The sequence below is a fragment of the Herpailurus yagouaroundi genome, unplaced genomic scaffold (assembly GCF_014898765.1).
Source record: "Herpailurus yagouaroundi ecotype Mexico unplaced genomic scaffold, PumYag 77, whole genome shotgun sequence".
Taxonomy (NCBI): Eukaryota; Metazoa; Chordata; class Mammalia; order Carnivora; family Felidae; genus Herpailurus; species Herpailurus yagouaroundi.
In genome coordinates this window covers 47714062-47737489 of record NW_024412388.1, presented here as the reverse complement: position 1 = coordinate 47737489, position 23428 = coordinate 47714062, and the positions used below count along the sequence as shown (strand labels likewise).

Here is a 23428-nt window from a genome sequence, read left to right as displayed (position 1 = left end):
CAGGAAAACCAAAATACTTGAGAGCATGTTATTTTTAGGTAGATGGTGTTAGTTAATGGCTCAGGTCAAGATCAGAAGTAATTAAAATGTGTGCATGCATAAGTGTATGTGTAAGAGAGAGAACTGCCTATGTGGGTACATCTAGAAGTAGAAATTGTAACGAGAATGTACCCCCTCAAATTAATTCTCGGGGAAAGAGGTAAGGTATAATTAAATCAAATAAATAAAAACGACTGTATTAGAAATCCATAGTCATAACAAATTAGCAAAGAAAAGAGCACCTAGCTAGGCCTGGTGGGGATTTACTTTGAAGAATTTTTTGAAAGTTTGAAGACCGTTATTCAACGAATAATTAACTCTAGCTTCAAAAAAGGGACATTGTTAATTATTCATTTTATGAACATTTTTTTTTCACAAATTGATTTTAAAAAATACCTTTAAAAGAATTTATGGACTGGGCATGAACCAACAAACAATACAGTGCCAAGTAACAATAATTATTTCCTCAGAGCAAGCAAATTATCCTCAGATACGTGGGTAGCATATGAAAGCAATGCTGTTAACACAGGAGAGAATTCAGGAATCCTTTTTGATCCCTCTCTTTCCTCTTTCTGTGTCCTCCCACAAGAAGATCCTGTGACTTCGCCTTTTCCATCCCTGCTGCTACAGCCCTAGTAAAGTCACCAGCATCCCCCGCTCCCCCAATTCACTGCAGCCAGCTCATGTTTAATCCTCCTGCTCCATTTTCACCTCAACCCCGACAGCCTGTTTTCAGTATAGCAGCCAGAACGGTCTTTTCAATGTCATTTCCCTGCATAAAACCTTTCAATGACATCTCTTGAATTTAGAATGAAAATCCAAATTCCTTAGTCTTTGAGTCAGGTGATTGGGCCACTGCTTCCTTCTCCAGTGTTTTCATGTGTCCCTCTCCCCCAGGTTTTCCTTGATTCCAATGATTACACATTGTGCTTGTTTCCTCCTCACAGCTTCTCTACTCAATCTTCTTGCCTGAAATATTCTTCCCTCAGCTCTTTACACAAACGTCATCTCCCCTGGGAGGCTTTGTTCGATTCCCCCCATCTCAAATAGCCCTTCTTCCATGCAGCTGCTCTCTAAGAAAGTTCACGGTTTTGTTTCTTCATGTACACAACGAAAGTGATCTTGTTCACTTGTTTATTGTCTTGTCTCCTCCCCTACAATGTAAGGCCCTTGTTCGCTATTGTATCCATAAAGCCTGTGACAGTCCCTGAGATGCTTAATGAATATTTGTTAAATGATAGCATGCTAGGTCATAATAGGAAAGATAGGCTAAATAATACTGGGTTAAAAATAGAAAAATTGGGCAGTACAGTTGAGTAGCAGTTACATTCCCTCATGGAAATTTAGCATGTAGCAAACTAATAGTTGATAATGGGAAAAGGATGCTTAAGGGAAGTACAATAAAAATAGCAGCGGTCTTGGGAGCTTTGGGTTTTAATTCGGATCTACCACCCACCTAACTTTGCAGAAGTTACCTAATCTAACCTTCAGGTTCTTCATCTGTAAAACTGTGATAATATGTCCTGTTTTATGTACATACTTAAGTATTTGTGTCGTAAGGCCCTGCCTTTTCCCCTCTTTCCTTGCCTCTCTCTCTTTTAAGACATTTCAATGACAAATACTCTACATTGGGCCCAAGATTTTAAAAGTGGTTCATATCAGGGGCGCCCGGGTGGCATAGTCGGTTGAGCGTCCGACTTCGGCGCAGGTCATGATCTCACGGTTTGTGAGTTCGAGCCCTGTGTCAGGCTCTGTGCTGACAGCTCGGGGCCTGGAGCCTGCTTCAGATTCTGTGTCTCCCTCTCTCTCTGCTCCTCCCCTGCTCACACTCTGTGTCTCTCTCTCAAAAATAAATATTAAAAGTGGTTCATATCATAACGCCAATTTAGATAAGTAAAATACCTGGTACAGGACAAGGCACATAGAAAATGAACAGTATATGTTAGTTTCTTTCATGTCTAGTGGGAATCCTTAGGTTGGCTAATTCCATATTTAACTCCAAATCTTCCTTGGGATTCTTAGAAGTGTATATTTTTGTTACTAGAATACATTCCTGCTTTCTCTTAGACTCTCGATTCTTAAAGAGTGTTTTCCCTATGACATTTATTATAATGATTTATTCATAGCTTGTGTTTTATAGGTGTTTGTTTAAAATCCACCATGTATTTATTAAGTACGTGTTATGTAGAGTACATACAGTTAAATGCAGAAAACGAAGTAAAGGCAACAGAAAGGCCTATTCTTGTTGTATTGTGGGAAAATATTGCTGACTTTTAAGGAGATGAAGCTATATTTAATAAGATAGATTTGAATTTATAAAAATAAAAGATGTTGACACCCTGAAATGTAATAAAATAAATGTGGAAAGGACAGTAGAAAATAAAAATATTTTACCAACATATGTGATAAAATCTTGCTGTGCAAAATAGATGAAGATTTGGTAGAAATGTCTATGGTCTAATAGGATTTTGCTTGATCGATAGTTGGAGGAGAGGATTCACACATGTAGAAAGATTCATAGAATACCTTTATGAAGAATATATAGTTTTTCTAGCAATTAAACGTAGGTCAGACATCTCAAAAGTATGTTTATTCAGTAAAAGATTTACTCAAGAAACAATGTGGTGCAAAAAATGTAGTACAAAAGCATGTAGTGTAAGAGGATTAAAAACAAAACAACAGAAGTAGATTCTCATCCCTTTTTTTTTCTAAGTCTTCTTACTTTTGTGCCTCTTCCCAAATTTTTTTTTAAATTAGACTATTTTTAAGAGCAGTTTTAGGTTCACAGCAAAATTTCATGGAAGGTACAGGAGAGATTCCCCATATACCCCTTGCCTTTGCTCAGTCTCCCCCACTATCAAAGTCCTGTGCCAGAGTGGTACATTTATTACAGAAGGTGAATCTACACTGACCCATCTTTATGACCCAGAGTCCATAGTTTATATTAGGGTTCACTCTTAGTGTACATTCTGTGGGTTTTGACAAATGTATAGTGACTTGTATTCACCAGTACAGTATGACATAGAGTAGTTTCGCTGCCCCACAAATATTCTGCCAATTCGTCCTTCTCTCCTTGCTCAGCCCTAACAACCGTGGATCTTTTTAGTGTCTTCATTGTTTGCCTTTTCCAAAATGTTATGTATATAGTCAGAATCCTATGCTATGTAGCCTTTTTAGATAGATTTTTTTTTCACTTAATATGCATTTAACGTTCCTTCATGTGTTCTCATGGCTTGATAGATCATTTCTTCTTAGTGCTTAATAATATTCCACTGTCTGGATGTAACACAGATTACTTATCCATTCACCTACTGAAGGGCATTTGGCTGCTCCAAGGTTTGCCAATTATGAATAAAGCTGCTATAAACATTTGCCAAGCAATTTTTTGTTCCCTGCCAGTCACTTAACCTCTTTGGGGTTTAAATTTCCTCAATCTGTAAACTGCAGCTGATGATTTCTAAGGTTTCTAATTTTGGAATTATATGGTTATTATCTAGTTAAAAATCATGAAATCTTATGTTATACTGATTATGAATAACTTAGATAATAGGCCTGTATGCTGAAGACATTATAAGTTGGTAAAGCCTTTCTGATAGAAAGCAGTCTGGTCCTGTATAAACTAAAAGTATACTCTGTTCACATCATTCTTTTGGCAGGTATACTTCAAGTAAACCCAAATGGAAGTTATAACATTTTTTTTAAGCAAAGATTTTCATAGGGTCATTTATTAAAGCCAAGTAAAACAAAATGAAACTGTGGAAACAATTCAAATGCCCAGTGATGGGGAAATGCAAAGTAAATTGTGTGAGGGCAGGGATCATGACTATGTATCCTGACTGATGTATACCTAGCAGATCATTCAGTGTGGTGTTCTAAATATTGGCCATTTAGAACTATGTAAAAATACTGAATAAAAGGACTTAGGGGAAAGAGAAAAGCTTTTACCGAATATAAAAGATTAGATGGCATTCTACTTTTCCCTTTGCTGCTTTGCATCTCTCATTGCTAAACTCAGCTTTACCAGCTGTTACTTGCTAGGCTCCATACTTGCCCCTTTACTGACACCAGTGAAGGTCTCAGGCGTGTGATGTAGCAACCATAACATAGCGGCTTCTCACTTGGAAAAGGACATCAGCATGGCTGTAAAGGAGTTAAAGCAAGAGTGGACTGTGTGTCCCCATTTTGCCAGGGCAGGCTCATTTTGTGCCTGATGTCTCAGTTGAGTTTTAATAGCATCTTACACTCTCAAAGGTGTTCTGCTTTGGGCAGTAGGTCACCATTTTGCTGAGGGTCTGACTTTCTGTTTATTTCAGTGCTATAGTTGTGAAACGTTTTCTTGATTTTTCAGTTAAGTTTAATGAACATTTTTTTAATGCTCAGTAGATGATTGTGAGATAGAAAGAAAATTCAGACGAGGCCCCTGTCACCACAGAATTTCACTTCAATGCTTTTTTTTTCCTCTAGTTTATTTTGGTAAACCATAGCCTTCTTCAGAATCAGAAGTGTTCCTAGATCTAAGCTCCTGCCCTGGCATTACCCATTTAGAAGACCTATTTCTGGTTTTCCTCTGGTTGCATGCCCTTCTCTCCTTTGGAACTTAAAGGAATATTCCCATCTAAGAACCTATGCCCCTACCATGTGGCACTGTGGGTATTTGGGATAATGGAATTCCTTGCCCAAACACTTTTGAGCCTGCTTCTGGGCCTGTGTGGATCTCTTCCCTTGGACACATGCACACAAAGCTCCTCATAGTGCCCAGGAAGCCAGGGATAGGAGAAGGGAGTGGACAGCAGGCCAGTGACAGGAAGTGGGTAGGTTCCCTGCAACCTTACACATTCCAAAATTCAAGAATTCTAGTTTTGTACCTGCCTTCAGGGTCATTTTGAATGTGTATTTTTCAAAGTGGGAGAATAGAAAATGTTTTCTACAGTAGTTTATTAGCTTGACTTACTGCTTTTAGATATTTAAACATATGGTATCTGAGTGTTTATATTCTTGCCATGGACCCCACAAATAGCAGAGGCAGCCCCACTCATAGTAAAACCTAAAACCCTATGACCTGTGAGAGCCTACATAATCTGCTCTTGCCCATGCCCTGCTCTGCTCCAGCTGTGCTAGCTTCCTTACTGTTCTAGAACCGTCCAGGCACACTCCCATCTCTGGTCCTTGCATCCCTGCTGCTGGTACTTGGAATGCTCTTTTTCCAGGTACCCACGTACCTCTTCCCTCTTGTCCTTCAGCCTTCAGGTCTTCTCCCCAGCTACCCCTCCTCCTCTCTGCCCCCATCAGTATTTAACAGTGAGACCTTGGTAGGCTAATCTTTCTAAAATTTTACTATCCCCACAAACATTGATTGTTTCCTTCCCAGCTTTACTTACATCCCTTAACATCCATCACTATAAAAAAGTTAAAAGTGGGGTGCCTAGGTGGCTCAGTTGGTTAAGTGTCTGACTTCAACTCAGGTCATGATCTCTTGGTTCCTGGGTTCGAGCCCCACATCGGGCTCTGTGCTGACAGCTCAGACCATGGAACCTGCTTTGGATTCTGTGTGTGTCTCTTTCTCTTTCTCTCTGCACCTCCAGCCCCTGCTCACGCTGTGTCTCTCTTTTTCTCAAAAATAAATAAACATGAAAAAAAAAATTAAAGTTATAAGTAATAAGAAACTAAACTAGCTCCCTCCCCTAAATATCTTTCTTTTAACCCCCATTAGATATAAAATGTTTTTGCTTTAAAAATTCACTATTTTAGGGGCACCTGGGTGGCTTAGTCGGTTAAGCGCCCGACTTCTGTTCAGGTCATTATCTCACGGTTCATGGGTTTGAGCCTGGCGTCGGACTCTGTGCTGACAGCTCAGAGCCTGGAGCCTGCTTCGGATTCTGTGTCTCCCTCTCTCTCTCTGCCCCTCCCCTGCTCGTGTTCTCTCTCTCTCTCTCTCTCTCTCTCTCTCTCTCTCTTAAAAAATAAACATTAAAAAAATTTTTTTTAATTCACTATTTTAGTTTTTATGTCTTAAAGTCCTTTATGAAACCACTGTAAAGAATCACATAGATCTTCAAGTCTAGTTATTTAAAGCTCCAATCCCCCTACCTGCCCTCAGTTTTAAGGGTAACCATTTCCAGCTCTTAAATAATACTTTTGGTATTTCCCACCATGTCTACCATCACATAGTCATATTGCTACTTCCTAACTTTCCAGTTTAAGCATTTCCAATTTACTTTTCCCCGTAGAGGATGAGAACGAAGGGCTCCTTTATCACTGATACACCTGTGCATGCACCCACATGTATCCAGCTCTCCCTCTTCCAGTTGTTTGTTTGTGATTTGGGGTAGATCAAGATTCATTGTTTTTAAAACTGTAAACACCAGTCACAGCTGAACCATGTCGTCATTCTGTGATTACTTTTCCTGTAGCATTTTGTTTTTCCGGGAATTAAAAATTGTCATGATTTTGATCTGCTTAATCTTGTAGGTTATTAGCATCAATTCTCCCTCAGACTGTCCTAGTTACATGTATCTTTCTTCAGTATGTTCATATTTCTATATCCTCTTGTTTTCCTTTCCTTGAGAAAGTCTTAGAGTCTTCAGATCTTTTTAAATCTGAATGGTGTTCTCACAGTCAGCTCTAGTGTGACTGAAATCATAGAGATACCTCTCATTTATCCCTAATAGGACATCAGACAGTCACTGCAGATATTTTTTTCAAATATATTATTGTATAAACAAATAATAAAAATGTAACTATTTACCAGGAATGTCTCTATGGTCCTCTTTCGCATGTTGTAATTAAGATACTTTTTATTCCAAAAATATAGAATGTATTCTTATATTTCACTGTTTTGCATACAGCATAGTAGGAATTACTGGAATAATTTATGTATATATTTATATGTATATATAAATTTATATATGTGTGTGTATATATATGTATGTATATATATATATATATAGTGTGTGTGTATATATATATATATATATATATGTACACACACACACACACACACATATATACACAGAGTATTGTATTCTTCATTTGTAGGCCCTTAAAATTAGAGAGATATGTAATTGCCCACCACTTTCTGGACCAGACCCTCGATTACTGTTCAAACTCAGCATGAAGCATTTTCTTGAAGAATCGGAAAAAGAAGACCTAAATATCACTGCTAAGAAACAGAAAATGGATACTCCTACCATTCAAAATCAGAAGCAAATACCCTTAACATATATAGTTGAGAAAAGAACTGGCAGTTGAATTAAAATTTATGAGACATGGGATATATGAAGAATGCAGCAATTCTTACCATTTTTATGTTCCTTTTAAAAAAATGATGTTTGAAATACAAAAATTGTATATTCAGGGTCAAATCATGTATATTACAGGTATTACCTAACTTCTTCTCCTAGGTATTTTCATGAAATATTGATGTGTTTTAATCTATTTTAAAATATCTTCAATGAAGAAAATGTCACAGAATAAATTTGTATTATGTTTTACTCTGTCTCATACTTGGTTTTGATTTGGAGGCAGACCTCTAGTGGATGAGAAGTCAGAATGTGCAGTAATTCTTGTTGTAGAGAGAGTTCCACCTGAACCTAAACTGGAGCTCAAAGTCTGGGTGGTTATGGTGAACTGGGAAACTGACCATCAGTCTGAAGCACTGTTTACAGAAGTTGATTTGCACTTGGATAGGATTATGTGGAACAGGGGACCTTGGGATAGAGAACTTACTGGTCTTCTCTTATGGACTCTGAGGGGAAAAAGGACTGTCTAGGCAGAAGCTGAAGAAGCTGTTTTCATAGGAGGCAAAAGGAGTGCTCTTTGTGGTCCAAGTGACAGTGAGAAACACAACAAGGAGGTAGGGTCATTTCCTTGCAGACACAGTGTGCTGCTAATGTTGTGAAGTCCTAACAAAGCTGTGTCATCTTGGCTCCTTCACGACATTACAATTTGGGAGTCTTGGGGGTTCTCAGAGAAGGCAACCACCCTGTTGTCATCGAGGGTACCACCAAGGATGTGGGAGAAGGTGCCACCCACAAATTGACCTCCCTGGGCGGCAGACATCAGTAAAAGGTTGGAAGGAGGTGGGAGAAGAAGCACTAGGCACAGCCCGAGCGGTACTCAGAAATTACTGTATATTCTGGAAACCTGGAAATAGGGTTCTAAAGTGCATTATTATGTGTATAAAATTATTTCTACTCCCAAACGGATGCAGTCTAGTGATGTTGAGGTTCTCTTCCTGGTAGGGACATTTTTCTAAAGACACATTACATTAAATGGTTTCTTAGAGAATTGCAGGGGAAATAAACGATCTTTTATTGACTGTCTGCTGTGAGCTGGACCCATTTATTCCAAAACCCCATGAGGTAGGTTGTAGTGGCCTCATTTTACAATGAGAAGCAGGCTTGGGGAGGTTATGTGGTACACCCAGGGACTCTCACCTAGAAAGAACAGAGCTACATCTGTCTGGCTGCAGATCAGTCTGTCTCCACAGCTCTCAGATATCTAAAACTATGCTATCAGAGGGAACAAATGCCATCCTCGGTTGTGTCGTAGCATCCTCATATAGGGCTTCAGTATAGGTAAAAATCTCCTAATTATAAAATCAGGATCACCTACCTGCAGGATGACTTTCTAGGCACTCCTCTCACACCTTTCCATCAAAAAATGTACACGAAGAGGCAGGGGGTGAGGCAATTTAGGACAGTGGAGCCTCTCCCCGCTGCCTCTGAAAGCCCGTGACTTCGCATTTGGGATGTGTCCTGACACCTCTCCTTAGACAAGATATGTACCTAGTTATGAGGAGAATTTCAGGGGCTGCTGCTTATATTTTCCAGGGCTTACTACAGATGAGTGGGAAGGACTTTCTTGATCTGCACACAAGATAACATTTGTAAGGAGGAGGTTCAGATTAACTGTTGTAGTCATTGCAGTCCTGTCTGAGGCATTCCATAACGTGTAAAGACGTTTGGAGAATGTCACCTAGAGGTAAACAGTAAGACACGCCATCAGATTTCCCTGTATATTTCCTGAGAAAATAGTGTCGTGGAGGCCCTAGTCGATATTTCCTTCCATCCCGTTATCACATCTAATTGTACTGTTTGGATTTCCTAGGAAACATATATAAGTTGACATGTTGGAAGGAACAGAGAAAGTATCAAGAGAATTCCTTTATAGTGCCTGTGAAAAAGACATTTTTTTAACCCATGGGATCAAAATACAAAAGAAATGGTACATTTCGGTTCAGGGTTTTAGGAGAAATTAAATAGTTGGATGTAATATGTATACATATGCTCTAAGTTCTATATGGAAAAGACCTCTAAGCTCTGCATTTAGTTGCATACCATACTGACAGGGCTGTTCATGTGCCTATAGGATTTAGGTGTCATTAGTTAGTTTCTCAGTTGTTAGGAGCATGATGCCAGTAAATACAAGGCACAAATTCAATCTAAACTCCCCTGTAACCCGGGTCATTGTAAGGGTGTCCTCTAAAACTAAATTCAAAAAGAATATGTGTATTTACTGCTATGTCTCTGGTAACTAATGATTTTTGACATAGGTATCCAATTGGTATTTTACTGATGATGTACACTTCACATCACCGGGGCAAAGGATGATGAAAAAAATAAAAAAGGAGAAACAGTTATATGTTATGAAATCTCTGCCTCTTTGTAGCCATAGGACCCTGGACAAGTCACTTCAAGTCTCTAACCCTCATTTTTCTTTTCATTTGTAAAATGGGGATAAGAAATCCTACCTTGTAGGGGTGCCTGGGTGGCTCAGTCAGTTAAGCATCCGACTTTGGCTCAGGTCATGATCCCACGGTTCGTGGGGTGAAGCCCTTCGTCAAGCTTTGTGCTGACAGCTCAGAGCCTGGAGCCTGCTTCGGATTCTGTGTCTCCCTCTCTCTGCCCCTCGCCTGCTCACACTCTGCCTCTCTCTCTCTCAGAAATAAAGGAACACTTAAAAAAAATTATATAAGAAAAAAGATTGTCGTGAGGTTGACATGATGCTTAAGGAAGGTGTTGTACTGAAAGCATTTAGCATAATGTGTAGAGCGCCAAACATAATACAAATAGCCACAATTTATTGAGGGCTTACTTTGTACCAAGCACCGTGCTAAACATTCTTCAAGCACTGATGAACTTAACTGCAGCCCTGTGTGTGATAGGTATTATTTTACCCCCCATTGTAGATCAGGATAGTGAAGTTGAGAGGGTTAATGAAACTTGCTCGATGTTATATGGTGTATTTCTGAAGATTATTTTACTTGCAAGAACAGGAAAAAAAAAAAAAAACCTCAAAATTTATTGCCTCACCTAACAAAAAAGCCCAGAAGCACACTAGCTTTGGACATGATTTAGTCCAGAGTATTGTGATATCGTCAGAGCAGTGGCTTTTTCTCTGTGATTTTTCTCAGCTCTGGTTTCACTCTTCCCTGCTGATGTCAAGATGGCTGCGAGCAGCTGCCAAGGTTACCTTGCAACTATTGAAACAAAACCTTGAATACTAACTGCAATCTCTGAAGAGCAACCCAGAAACAGTAACCACCACAGGGGACGGGTGATCCCGACAGGCTGGAGCTGAGGATGGTTACAGTCGGCACCCTACAAACAGAGTGGCTCACATACAACCACAGCGCCTGTTCAGTAACTGAAATAAAAACCTGTTACGTTTCTCCTCTTTCAGCAGGCAAAGAAACAAGATAATTCTTTGCAGATTTGGTTCAGAAATGATAACTTAATCTGAGCAAAAACAATATTGCCTAAGTTTTGTTTCTGTTGATAGTAAATTTGCGTTAGTGTATTTGCTTTATCATCTGTAAGATATTTTTTTTCCGTTGCTCCTATCCTCAAAACCAGCCCATGTGATTGGAAGGACAAGTGGTGTTATTTACTCATAAGGAAGAAGACTAAAGCTTGGAGGAGTGAGTCAAGTTACCCGAGGATGCACTTCAAGTGAACGTCTGAACTGGGATCAGAAGGAAAGGGTTCTTGATTTGTAATCCGGTGCTCTCTGAGCAATACCACACTCTTTGTGGAGGGAGGTGTTACCTACATTTTTTAACTGGAAACCAAAGCTCAAAGATACTAGGCAACTGTGTGCCCAGCACTACTCCGCTCATAGTGGCAGAACTGAGATTCAAACCCTCATCTGCTGACTCCAAAGTCTGTGCTCTCCAGCTAGTTACTGCTACTCCAGGTAGCAAATCTCATAAAGGAAGTGGTGATGAAGAGTGTTCATTTCCTTCACCCCTCCCTTGGGAACCCTCCTTTCTCTTAAATGCATTCATTTTAATACTCTATGACAGGTGGTAAAAATATTTAAGTACATTCATATATGGGAGGGCTAAAATTCTTATTAATCATCTTATAATGTGGTTTTTTGTTGTTTATTTATTTTCAGAGAGCGAGAGAGAGAGTAGGGGAGAGGGACAGAAAGGGAGAGAGAGAACCCAAGCAAGATCTGAACCACCAGCACAGAGCCTGACACGGGGCTCGAACTCATGAACCATGAGATCATGACCTGAGCCCAAATCAAGCGTCAGAAGCTTGACCGACTGAGCCACTCAGGTGCTCCTTACGTTGTTTCTATTCGGACCTAGAGAGTTCCTTAATCTGTGGTGAGAAATATCTCTCACCTCATTACTGGAAGGAACCCTGTCAGTATATACCCCTTTACACCAACCCCTAACTTCTATCCAAGAACCAATAGCCTTTAGAGGTAGGCCAGTGACTCCCAGCCTTTTAATCAAGGACCCCTTTTGTATGACCCAACTGTGTGCATGGACTTTTACAGCACACAGTTCTGTCTTGAAGGAGTGGAGGGTATAGACTCGTGACTAGGGTTTCTTGCTATGCTGGCTGTTTAGGAGTTGAGTTAGTTGGGTGTGGGGCACAAGTCACAGTGTGATCCTGCTTGCACGTCTCAGAATTTTTGTGATATCATCAAACACCAATCAGGACCTCTGATCATCATGTGATTTCTGGTACTATCAAAATTCTAGCCAAGAGAAAAATTTGTGATTTTAATTAGTCTGGGTGGCCTAATTATGTGAGAGAAAATATAAAATTTTTAGTTAGGCTCTCTGAAATATTAAGCATAGCTAAAAGATTCCCAGTACCATCTTTGTGGACCATAAGGGGCCTGGGACCTCATCCTGGGCCACATGGGTCTGAAGTCAGATTGCCGTCTTCTCTTCAGAATATAAAGTAAAATTAACATGTATTAATTTTGACCAGTATATTTTTGTAGGTTAGGGATGATGGATGGTCTGCTTAAGTGTTCTCTTGTTCTATATTTAAAGATATTTTTTAAAAGCAATTATTGTTTTTCTACACAGACAAGTTGAATTTGATTTTTTTTCTACAACTGTTCTTCTGATGTTATAGTAGCCTTGAGAGATCGAGGACAACATGACTAGTCTTATTTTGGGGGGAGCAACATGGGGTTGTAACATCTGCCCTGATTACTTCCCAGGATTATTATGGGTTTTGAATACAGTTAACATGTATATGCTTTTTACAGCATCCAAACAGCTATACCCCTGCTGATTCTTATATTCTAGCATTGTCTTAGTCTGGGCTGTAAGATTATTAGTTAAAAGAGGTCATTTCCAAAAGGATGGCCATTGTCTGATCGAGTACAACACAGAATTGAAGATGATCTGTTCTTTTTTTTTTTTTTTAATTTTTTAATGTTTATTTTTGAGAGAGAGAGAGAGTACAAGCAGGGGAGGGGCAGAGAGTGAGGGAGACACAGAATCCGAAGCAGACTCCAGGCTCTGAGCTGTCAGCACAGAGCCCGATGCGGGGCTCGAACCCACAAACTGTGAGATCATGACCTGAGCCACCCAGGCACCCCGAGAGGTGCCTCTGGAATCAGTATGAGAATAGAATAGTAGAAAAAAAAAATAGAATAGTGACTAGCATCGCCTTTCAGCGTTGTCTGGGCAAGCTCCTCACAGTATGAGTCTCCCAGTTCTGTCCAGCAGGCTAACGTTCTGGTTAGGCTTTTCTTTAAGAGCCCACGCGCTGCAGTCCGAGCTGGATTTGATGCCAGCTCGTTCTGCATAGGTGAGTGTCCTCTGTAAAAGCTCGATTTTCTTCCCCTGGAAAATGGACATAGGAACGGTTAGGGCTTCGTGATGGGTATGAGGCCCAAATATATGCCCAGGGCTCAGGATGCCAGCACGGAGGAGGTATGTGCATCAAGAGTGTGTGACAGCAGTTCGTGGGTTCGAGCCCCACATTGGGCTCTGTGCTGACGGTGTGGAGCCTGCTTGCAATTCTCTCTCCGCCCCCCCCTCTGCTCCTTCCCTGCTCTCTCTTTCTCTCAACCCCCCCACCAAAACAAAAAACAACACAGAACAAAAAAGAATGCCTGTGAGGCCACCCCTCTGTCCCTTTGTCCCCTTGGCCCACCGAACTCACCTGCAGCCAGGGTGGAGAGTTTCCAGTCCTGTTCTCACCCTGCTGCCTCCTTTTCTGCCTAACAGTTTTTCTGGCACCACATGAACCACATGATTTCACTCATCCACAAGCAGGGGCACCTCAGAAGGGCACCCCTGGTGTCCCATATCCAGGGGATCAATATCCGTGAGTAAATTAACATAGGGCTTGTTCCACAGTTTGTCAGCAGGTCCCCTGTGGGACTGGGTCCCCATTGCCCAGAACTTTAACCCCCTCACTAATGCGTACTCTATAGGCTTCCCTCCCTTCCGTCTCTCTTCATCCACTTCTTCACATGTGCTTCCCTGAGATCACTGCCAAATAAATGACCCGGTGCCCACCTACCCTACCGTAGTACCTGCCTCGGGGCCTGCTGTGAGGGGAAACAAAACTGTGAAGTCCACTGTCAAACTTGTCATTATTGAATCTCCATAACAACCCCCCAGTAACAGATGAAGACACTCACATTCCGAGGGGTGAAGTAACTGGCCCAGGATTACACTGCAAACAGTTCTAAGAATCCTTATCTGAGGATTGTTTGGAGGAAGTCGTAGGTCAACTCTCAGACATAAATGGACCTCGTAAACGGTAGCACTGGGTGTGAGTTGCTTATTGTCCCTTCAGAGTGCTACCTCTTCTAATGATGGTGACATGGAGAGTGATCCTCAGATGCCCAGAATAGCCATAAAAACATGCCCAAGTTACAATAGCTAATCATCCCTCCTTCAGGCCACACAGTCAATTCCCACAGCAACCTCTCAGTTTGAACCTATTATCTGTGATTCATGGGCTTTGAATCTGGAGTGACCCTAATAGCCACCCATGCAATGGGAATTTTGACTTGGAAATCATAGTCCAGGCATAAAGGGGTATTTACACACAAGTGACAGCTCGTCTGGGAGCAGGAGAAGTTTATTTAACAGCCGGAACAGATTGCAGAGTTACCGCTCAATGGCCTGGTCCAGAACACGGAAATCTGTCAGGAGTCCAAATGGGAAGGAAACACAGCCTGGGAGGACAAGCCCGTCTTGGGGAGGCCTGCTCACCAGCACTCGAACTTAATCTGCAGAGGACATTCAGGTCGGACTGTTCAGGAGACGTGGTCATCAGGGCTCAGCAAGATGAAGGTTCTGACAGTAAGATCAGTAACTACAGCAATAATAAGAGTACCATTCACTACTGAGACCTCTGACAAATCAGGACCCACAAGCCCTTGACGTATTTGATTCCTGCAAATACAGGGGGATGTAACTGTCCCACTGTCCATATGAATGAAGAAATCAGAGCCCAGGGAGCCTCAGTGACCTGATGCAGACATCACGATTTGGACTATGTAGGCCTTCCAAGCTTTTGGGCCCCAGATTCGTGCCACCTGGAGGTGTTAGGTGTCTTCTATTTCTGCTTTGCAAGTACTGTGTTAAGACATGACGCTTGCTGCTGCTGTGGCCTTCTAATGAACCTGAGAATCATGAAGATACGAACCAAGAACTCTCATATCACCTTGTCATTGAGCCAACACTGGCATTGCTTCCCTTGAAACTTCTTTGTGAAGTGAGATTATTAAATGTCTTTATTGTTTATGCTTCTATTAATTGAGTATTGTCTTCCTTGCACCCAAAAGAATTCCTGCTGATAAAATATTCTATTTTCCATTTTATGAGCTAAAGAATACATTTTATGGGTTAAATAACAGTGTCACAGAGCTAGTAAGTGAAACAGCTGTGCTTTAAGCCAGGTCTGCCTGAGCCTAAGCTTTTCACTGCTACTATTATGCCTGGAGCCAAGTCTGAGGTCCAGGTAATTACACTCCAGGGCAATACATTGGCCCCGTCAAATAAGAAGAACTCTCCACTGGGTAGGGATCTCTCTGTCACTAGAAATGTTCAAGCAAAGATGACTGTAAGGGTTGTTGGGGAAGAGGGTCAGGTTCTGAGCAGACAAAGTGAGGAAGATGAACGCCAAATAAGAGGCAGGTGCTCCATAAATGTATTCTGGAACAGAACCAAAGGGACCCAAAGACCAGGTGAAAAAGAAGTTGCAGCCTTGGCTGATTAGCTTTTCAATCTCGGAAAATCTCAGGCATTTTCTCAAGGAATGCTCAAGGAATGAGCATGGTGATTCAACTCCTGGAGTACTGAGGCCCACGGTGTGGTGACTGATAAAGCTCAGGTCTGGGTCTATATCAGAGTCCTAACTCTGACATTTCTTAGCTGTGAACCTCATCTTCCTCCTTTGTCCAATGGGAAAAATGGACTTGGTGTACCTCACAGGGCCACTGTGAGGATTAAAGGAGATTATTGTACACTTCCACAAACATTTTCTGAGGACCTACTTTGTGCCTAGCCTTCTGTTGAATCCTGATGTCTGTGTAAGCTGTGAAGAACTTTCCAAATTTAAAATATTAAGTAGTATTCTTTATTTTTAAAAATTATACAACTTCTGTCTCCTTCCTACCCCAGCAAGGGAGCAAAAAAGGACCTCATTCATCTGTTTTGAAATAAATTGAGCTCTCATCCAGGAAAATAGAAGAAATGGCTCCAACAGACAGAGTTTCCAGCGAGACAAATCCCCCAATGGCCTCTCTCTGCCACCGCTCAATAATGGTGTTTGCTATAAATCAGAGAGCTTCTTTATCAAGTGCCTGGGAAACGCTTGGGACCGATTTAGCCCTAGAGTGAGATTAATCACAAATGCTGCTTTAGAAAGAGTGATGGGTATGAATAAGAAGGTCCAGTGGACATCATTTTGATTCACCTTGATTGCCATAGATAGCTGGAGTTTGAAAACTAGGGCTCTAAGTTTTTAAATGTTTCTCAGTTTGGGAAAAAAATAACTGCATCCAAAAACAGATTTCTATACCCCTAACAATAACCTAGTGGAACAGAGGAACAAACTCATGGTTTTCAAAACACTGACTATGTGTATCAAACATTGTGCCCATATCATCTATTTTAGTCTCCATAACAATTCTGTGAGATGGGTCTGGTTATCCTCACTCTAAGGATGAGAAAAGTGAGACCTATCACTGTGAAATGACTTGTATAAATGACCAGGTGGTAGAGAGGAGAAGAAAATGCAGTTCTGGTTGACTCTCGAACCATAACACAGAGCCTCTTGGAGACTTGACTGTAGATCCCTCACAGCTGAGCTCCATAGAGTCACCAAGAAATGAGTGGAAGTGACGTACCAAGACTGCTGGCTCCAACAGCAATGCTTGAAAGAATACTTTAGGACCCATCTTTAATGACACTTTCTATGATGGCCTTCTCAAACATCTCACTTTGTTTTCAAAGGTAGAGGACGAATGAATGAATGAATGAAAGTCTGCCAGGCAGGGTAATAATCCACCTCCTCTTTGCCCATGACTACATACTTTGATCACAGTATGATGGTCACAGAGGGTTTGGCACCACTCAGACCACCTTCTTGAAGAGAACCTGCTGTGGGGAACATGGGTGACCAATCCTCCACATCTCCATATCCACTGTGATGCGTAACTCAGACTGCCCCCAGCCTGTGACTGAGCACAGCAGGAGTACCAGGATTGGGTTGGGCCATTCATGCCTCACATGAGGGACTTATAATGGATAATTTTTGCTTAGGGACTTCCTGTTGGCCTTACTGAGACTCTTAGAACTGTACTACAGTCAGAAGCTCTTCTGACTCTACTTTCACTATTTGCAGATGACATGATATTCTAAGTAGAAAACCCAAAAGACTCCACCAAAAAATGGCTAAAACTAATACATGAATTTTAGTAAAGTCACAGGATATAAAATCAACATGCAGAAGTCTATTGCATTTCTATACACCAATAATGAAGCAACAGAAGAAGAAATCATGGAATTGATCCCATTTGCAATTGCACCAAAACCAGTAAGAAACCTAGGAATAAGCCTAACTAAAGAGGTAAAAGATGTATACTCTGAAAACTATAGAACACTTATGAAAGAAATTGAAGATGACACAAAGAAATGGAAAAGTATTCCATGCTCATGGATTGGAAGAACAAACATTGTTGAAATGTCTTTACTACTCAAAGCAATGTACATATTTAGTGCAATCCCTATCAAAATACCACTAGCATTTTTCACAGAGCTGGAGCAAATAATTCTAAAAATTTTATGGGACCAGAAGGGATCCCACATAGCCAAAGCAATCCTGAGGAAGAAAAAAACTGGAGGCATCATGATTCCAGATTTCAAACTATATTACAAAGCTGTAGTCATCACGACAGTGTGATACTGGCACAAAGACAGACACATAGATCAGTGGAACAGAATAGAAAACCCAGAAATGGACCCACAACTATATGGCCTTTAATCTTCGACAAAACAGAAAAGAATATCCAATGGAAAAAAGACAGTCTCTTAAACTAATGGTGTTGGGAAAACTAGACAGTGACATGCAGAAGAATGAAACTGGACCATTTTCTTACACCATACACAAAAATAAATTCAAAATGGATGAAACACCTAAATGTAAGACAGGAAACATCAAAATCCTAGAGGAGAATACAGGCAGCAACTTCTTTGACCTTGGCCACAGCAACTTCTTATTAGACATGTCACTGAAGGCAAGGGAAACAAAAGCAAACATGAACTATTGATACTTCATCAAGATAAAAATCTTCTGCACAACAAAGGAAACAGTCAACAAAACTAAAATGTAGCCTAAAGAATGAGAAAAGATATTTCAAACAACATATCTGATAAAGGGTTTGTATCCAAAATCTATAAATAACTTCTCAAACTCAACACCCAAAAAACAAATAACCCAATCAAGAAATGGGCAAAAGACATGAATAGACACTTTTCCAAAGAAGACATCCAGATGGCTAACAGGCACATGAAAAGATGCTCAACATGACTCATCGTCAGGGAAATACAAATCAAAACCACAATGAGATACCACCTCACACCTGTCAGAATGGCTAAAATTAACAATACAAGCAACAACAGTTATTGGCAAGGATGCAGAGAAAGGGGAACACTCTTGCATTGGTGCTGGGAATGAAAACTGGTGAACAGTATGGAGGTTCCTCAGGAAACTAATAATAGAACTACCCTACAATCCAGCAGTTGCAGTGTTAGGTATTTACCCAAAGGATACAAAAATACAGATTTGAAGGGGTACATGCACTCTAATGTTTATAGCAGCATTATCAACAATAGTGAAACTATGGAGAAAACCCAAATGTCCACTGACTGATGAATGGATAAAAAACATGTGGTACACACACACACACACACACACACACACACACACACACACACAAACACACACACAATGGAATATTACTCGGTGATCAAAAAGAATGAAATCTTGCCATTTGCAATGATGTGGATGGAGCTAGAATGTATTATGCTAAGCAAAACAAGTCAATCAGAGAAATAAAAACACCATATGATTTCGCTCATATCTGGAATTTAAGAAGCAAAACACATGAACATATGGGAAAGGGTAGTAAAAGAAGAGAGAAATAAACCACAAAAGACTCTTAATGATAGAGAACAAAGTATGGGTTGACAGAGGGAGGAGGGTGAGAGATGGGCTAGATGGGTGATGGCTATTAAGGAGGGCACTTGTGATGAGCCCTGGACTTTGTACGTATGTGATGAACCCCTGAATTCTACTCCTGAAACCAATACTGCACTGTATGTTAACTAAAATTTAAATTAAAAAAAGAAATTCTTCTGATTCAATCCTCTTTCTCCCCACTCCCCTTGCACATGTGTGAGACCTGTATCATGGTCTGCAGACTCTCCCTGCCTATTCCTGCCCGCCACACCCCTTATCATTCACGAGCTTCTCCAATAACTCTCTTGCACATCTAATCCTATCTTGGTGTCTGCTTCTTGGAGAACTCTGAGGGACGGACTTAGTGATTCTATTTTCCAAACCCAGTGTCTACTGCCAAGAAAGCAGATCAATATGGTGATATTGTCATGGAATAGAATACGATAAAGCAGTGACAAATGGATGAATTAGAGATACAGGTATCAACATGGAGACATCTCAAAATACAATGTTGAGCAAAAGCAAAAAAGGTGCAGAGTGATACATAGAGTATGTACTGTTTATATAAAGTTTTCAAATGTATAAAATAAATGGCCCCTAAGGGCAACCTCATTTGAAAAAAGGCAAACGTGTGGAAATGAATACCTGGAGGGCAAAAAAGGGGGGGGGGAATGCATCATTTGTACATGCATACATATGTAATAAAAGTATAAAAACATACCAGGGAATGATAAGCACCAAATTCAGAAGAGAGGTTACCACTGGGGATGGAAAGGAAGGAGAATGCAGTCAGGTTTTTATTTTAAGCTGGATAGTTGGTACATGGTTGTGCATTGTACTTATGCTTTTTATATGCCTGAAGTATTCCATTAAAAATACATATTAAATCATACCCAACAAATTGCCTCTTTTGAAAAAAAATATTAAATTGATTTGGAATTGGGTTCAGTGGAAAATCTTGGATCTGTGTTGTCACATGCCAGCAGCTGGGCCTTAGTCTATTGTGGCTATTCCTGCCCTGAGTAGCAATTACTTACTTTGGTCCTTGTTTTTACTCTCTCCTTCTCCCAGACCCTTACTGGACCATGAGCTCTAAGAAAGACGACTCTCAACAATTTGTTTCTGAATCCCCAGTGGCTATGACAGTAGCAGGAGAGCAATGTGTGTATATTATGACTTTAATAATCAGAAGATGATTGGGGCGCCTCGGTGGCTCAGTCAGTTGAGCCTCCGACTTCGGCTCAGGTCATGATCTCATGGTCTGTGAATTCGAGCCTCACGTTGGGCTCTGTGCCAACAGCTCGGAGCCTGGAGCCTGCTTCGGATTCTGTGTCTCCCTCTCTCTCTGACCCTCCCCCTTCATGCTCTGTCTCTGTCTCAAAAATTAACATTAAAAAAATTAAAAAAATAATAAGCAGAAGATGAGAAACTGGGGATTGTGAAGACAGAAGGCAGGTAGAGCAGAAGGCAGAGCATAAATAACTAATTTTTTCAACATAGGAAGGCTTCTGCCTTTGGGCACCACTGCATGTGGGAGTCAGGTCTGTAGTGAGGTATGCGAGGGGCCAGGTTGGAGGGTCTGATGTATTTGAGTTCCTACTACTGTACTCCAGCCAACTTATTAAGGGCTTCATGTGTTTCATTTCCAATCTTCCCCACTTGGAGAGTTGGGCATTTATCACCCCACTTGGAGAGCTGGGCATCATCACCCTTTTTTACAGATAAAGAAACTGAGGCTCAGCAAAGTCAAGAACTGCCAGAACCATCCAACTGCTAACTAGCAGAGCCAGGCTCAGCCAGAAGTCTTTGTGGTCTCAATTGTCCACCATGGGGCTCTGTATCCAGGTAACGTGTCCTCTCCTGGACAACGGTGAGCCTTGCTCATCCCACTGTTCAACTCCTTCCTCTTCCGGGGAGCCTGCCTGACCAAGCCCACATCTACCACATTTGCTTCATACTATATAGTTTGTTAGGTGACTTTATATACATTACTTCCTGCAATTCCCACAATAATTTAGTGATGGTGGTGTTATTACCTCATCTTATAAATGAGAAATAAAACTCAAGAGAGGTTAAATAACTTTCCCAAGACCACACAGCTAGAAAAAGGCAGAGTTCAGACTTGAACAGAAATCTAGAAAGTAGAATTCCTATGCTTTCTTTCTGTTGCTTATATTTCTCTCTGCATTGCATGTTTCATTCTTCCATTTAGAATATAAGAACCTCTGGGGCGCCTGGGTGGCGCAGTCGGTTAAGCGTCAGACTTCAGCCAGGTCACGATCTCGCGGTCCGTGAGTTCGAGCCCCGCGTCAGGCTCTGGGCTGATGGCTCAGAGCCTGGAGCCTGTTTCCGATTCTGTGTCTCCCTCTCTCTCTGCCCCTCCCCCGTTCATGCTGTCTCTCTCTGTCCCAAAAATAAATAAACGTTGAAAAAAAAATTTTAGAATATAAGAACCTCAAGCACAGGGGGCCATGATCCCGCTTCATTGTAGTCCCTCCCAAACACCTCATGTACACATTAGGTGCTTTCTAAATGCAGTCTGAGTAAAAGCCAGTGTGCTTAAGATGCAATTCTATATGTCAAACTCTGGAAAAGCCCTGTGCAAATACAGACTCTGTGTGTGTAAGACAGCACTCAAAACATGCCTTCTCTGCATACACATGGTACAGCTGGCGTGACACCTTTAAGGAAACAACTCTGTTTGAAAAAACGAAAACCAGCTCTCCTGTCTGTGCCTGCCGGCGGCTGTGGATCTCTTAGCCAGATGCTCTGCTTCCCTATTTCTGCACTGTGTTCTTTCTGCACTGTGTTCTTTCCCGTTCTCTCCTCCCCACAGTCCAGGTTCTGCATCTCCTCCCACTTGGTATCCCCACTTCCTTGACCCCTCCAGCTGTGACCTCAGCTTCTCTCTTCTAAAATTGCCTCTTCCTAGCTTTGGGGCATTCACCCAGTGTCTCTCAGAGCCAGCTCCACAGACGTCTTATGGGCAGCCCCACCGTCTGCCCCGTCTCAGATTCCTAGGGACTACTGAGACACATGGCAAGTGCATTTACAGACTCATCTGTATCTGTGAAGCCAGGGACTTACACAGATGGATCCACATGGCCGCACAGATCCATGTCTACTGGGCCAAGAGCAAAGACAGAGACATGCATTTTTGCCTTTCGGGGCAAAGGGCACACGTGCAATCCCACTCATGTTTTGTATACAACAAGGCATGCCCAGATGCACAGGTCCATGTACACACAGACTCACGTGACTGTATGCATTTGAGACTGAGTCTGTGGTGCACAAACCTCTCAGAATGTGGCTACCGATGTATGCATACACAGTGCCATGTGCACTTACGTGGAACACACATGCACGGAAGGGCAAGGAAGGCAGACTTAGCCTCCTCCTTCCCAAGGAAGATTCCATCACAGCATGGAAGACACAGGTTCACACCTTCTCCTTGGGGCCAGCTCTGCCTTTGTCAGGTTGTTTGGCCCTAGGAACAGAGCTGGAACTTTTGGCCTGGGAGTCCCCAGGTGCCCACACACTGGCCTGTCACCTCCGCATTCAGCCACTCCTCTCACCAGGCCCTCTCGGCTCTCAGCGGGGAAGGCGCTAAGGCTTGAGGTAATTAAATCTCTCTGCGCTTCAGCAACATTGATCTGTACAGGGACACACTCTGACTCCAAAAGAAACAAAGCTTTTAATTTCCCAGCTGGAATATGCTGTTCTTAGACTTGTTTCATGTGTGAGTCATAAGAGTAAAAATTACAGCACATACTCTCACCTTTGGAGCCTGCCGTAGCTTGTAAAGCACTTTTGTACCATTTCACTTGCATCTCACAATAAGCCTATGGGAAAGATAGTATATGAATCGGTCCATTTTATAGATGAGGACAGTGAGGCTAAAACAGCAACAATAGCCGTCACTGGCTTCCTATTATCTGTCAGGCCCTGTTCTAAGTACTTTGCATGTTTTAACTTTTAAAAATTCTTACAGCTACGAGGTAGGTCTGTGTTCATCCCTATTTTACAGACGAGGAAACTGAAATACAATAAGGTCACATAAACAGCCTGAGGTCACATACTTGGTAAGCAGTCTGGCTTCATCGAATGCTATATGCAGTTAAAGGGACTTGGCACAGGGTATTTGTCTTTTGCATAAAAATCTAAAGCAATGACTCACCATGCTCAGACCACCAATGACCACATATATGATTTTCATATATCACTGACTGCACCCTTAGAAGATTTTACTTATTACAAATGCTGTATTCATTAAGAAATAGCCTGTCTTGCACAGAGCCTGCTTGGGATTCCCTCTCATCCTCTCTCTCTGCCCCTTCCCCACTCACACTGTCTCTGTCTCTCTCAAAACAAATAAATAAACTTAAAGAAATAGCCTTATAGCCATTACTATGAGACTTTTGAAG

General features: G+C 41.4%; 1 protein-coding gene across 5 annotated transcripts in view; it reads left to right on the top strand.

Moving 5' to 3' along the window:
* OMA1 (OMA1 zinc metallopeptidase) overlaps nt 1–10842 on the top strand; it is an 80616-nt gene extending 69774 nt beyond the window's left edge. For 4 of the 5 annotated variants that reach the window (XM_040470395.1, XM_040470397.1, XM_040470396.1 and 1 more), the window contains one exon: nt 7075–7529. In XM_040470395.1, coding sequence (XP_040326329.1) covers nt 7075–7287 — 213 coding nt within the window. In that variant the 3' untranslated portion in view covers nt 7288–7529. Of the gene's footprint in view, nt 1–7074; nt 7530–10453 lie in introns of those variants that run through there. The other variant, XM_040470398.1, reaches the window with a different exon arrangement.
* Nucleotides 10843–23428: the final 12586 nt, after the last annotated feature.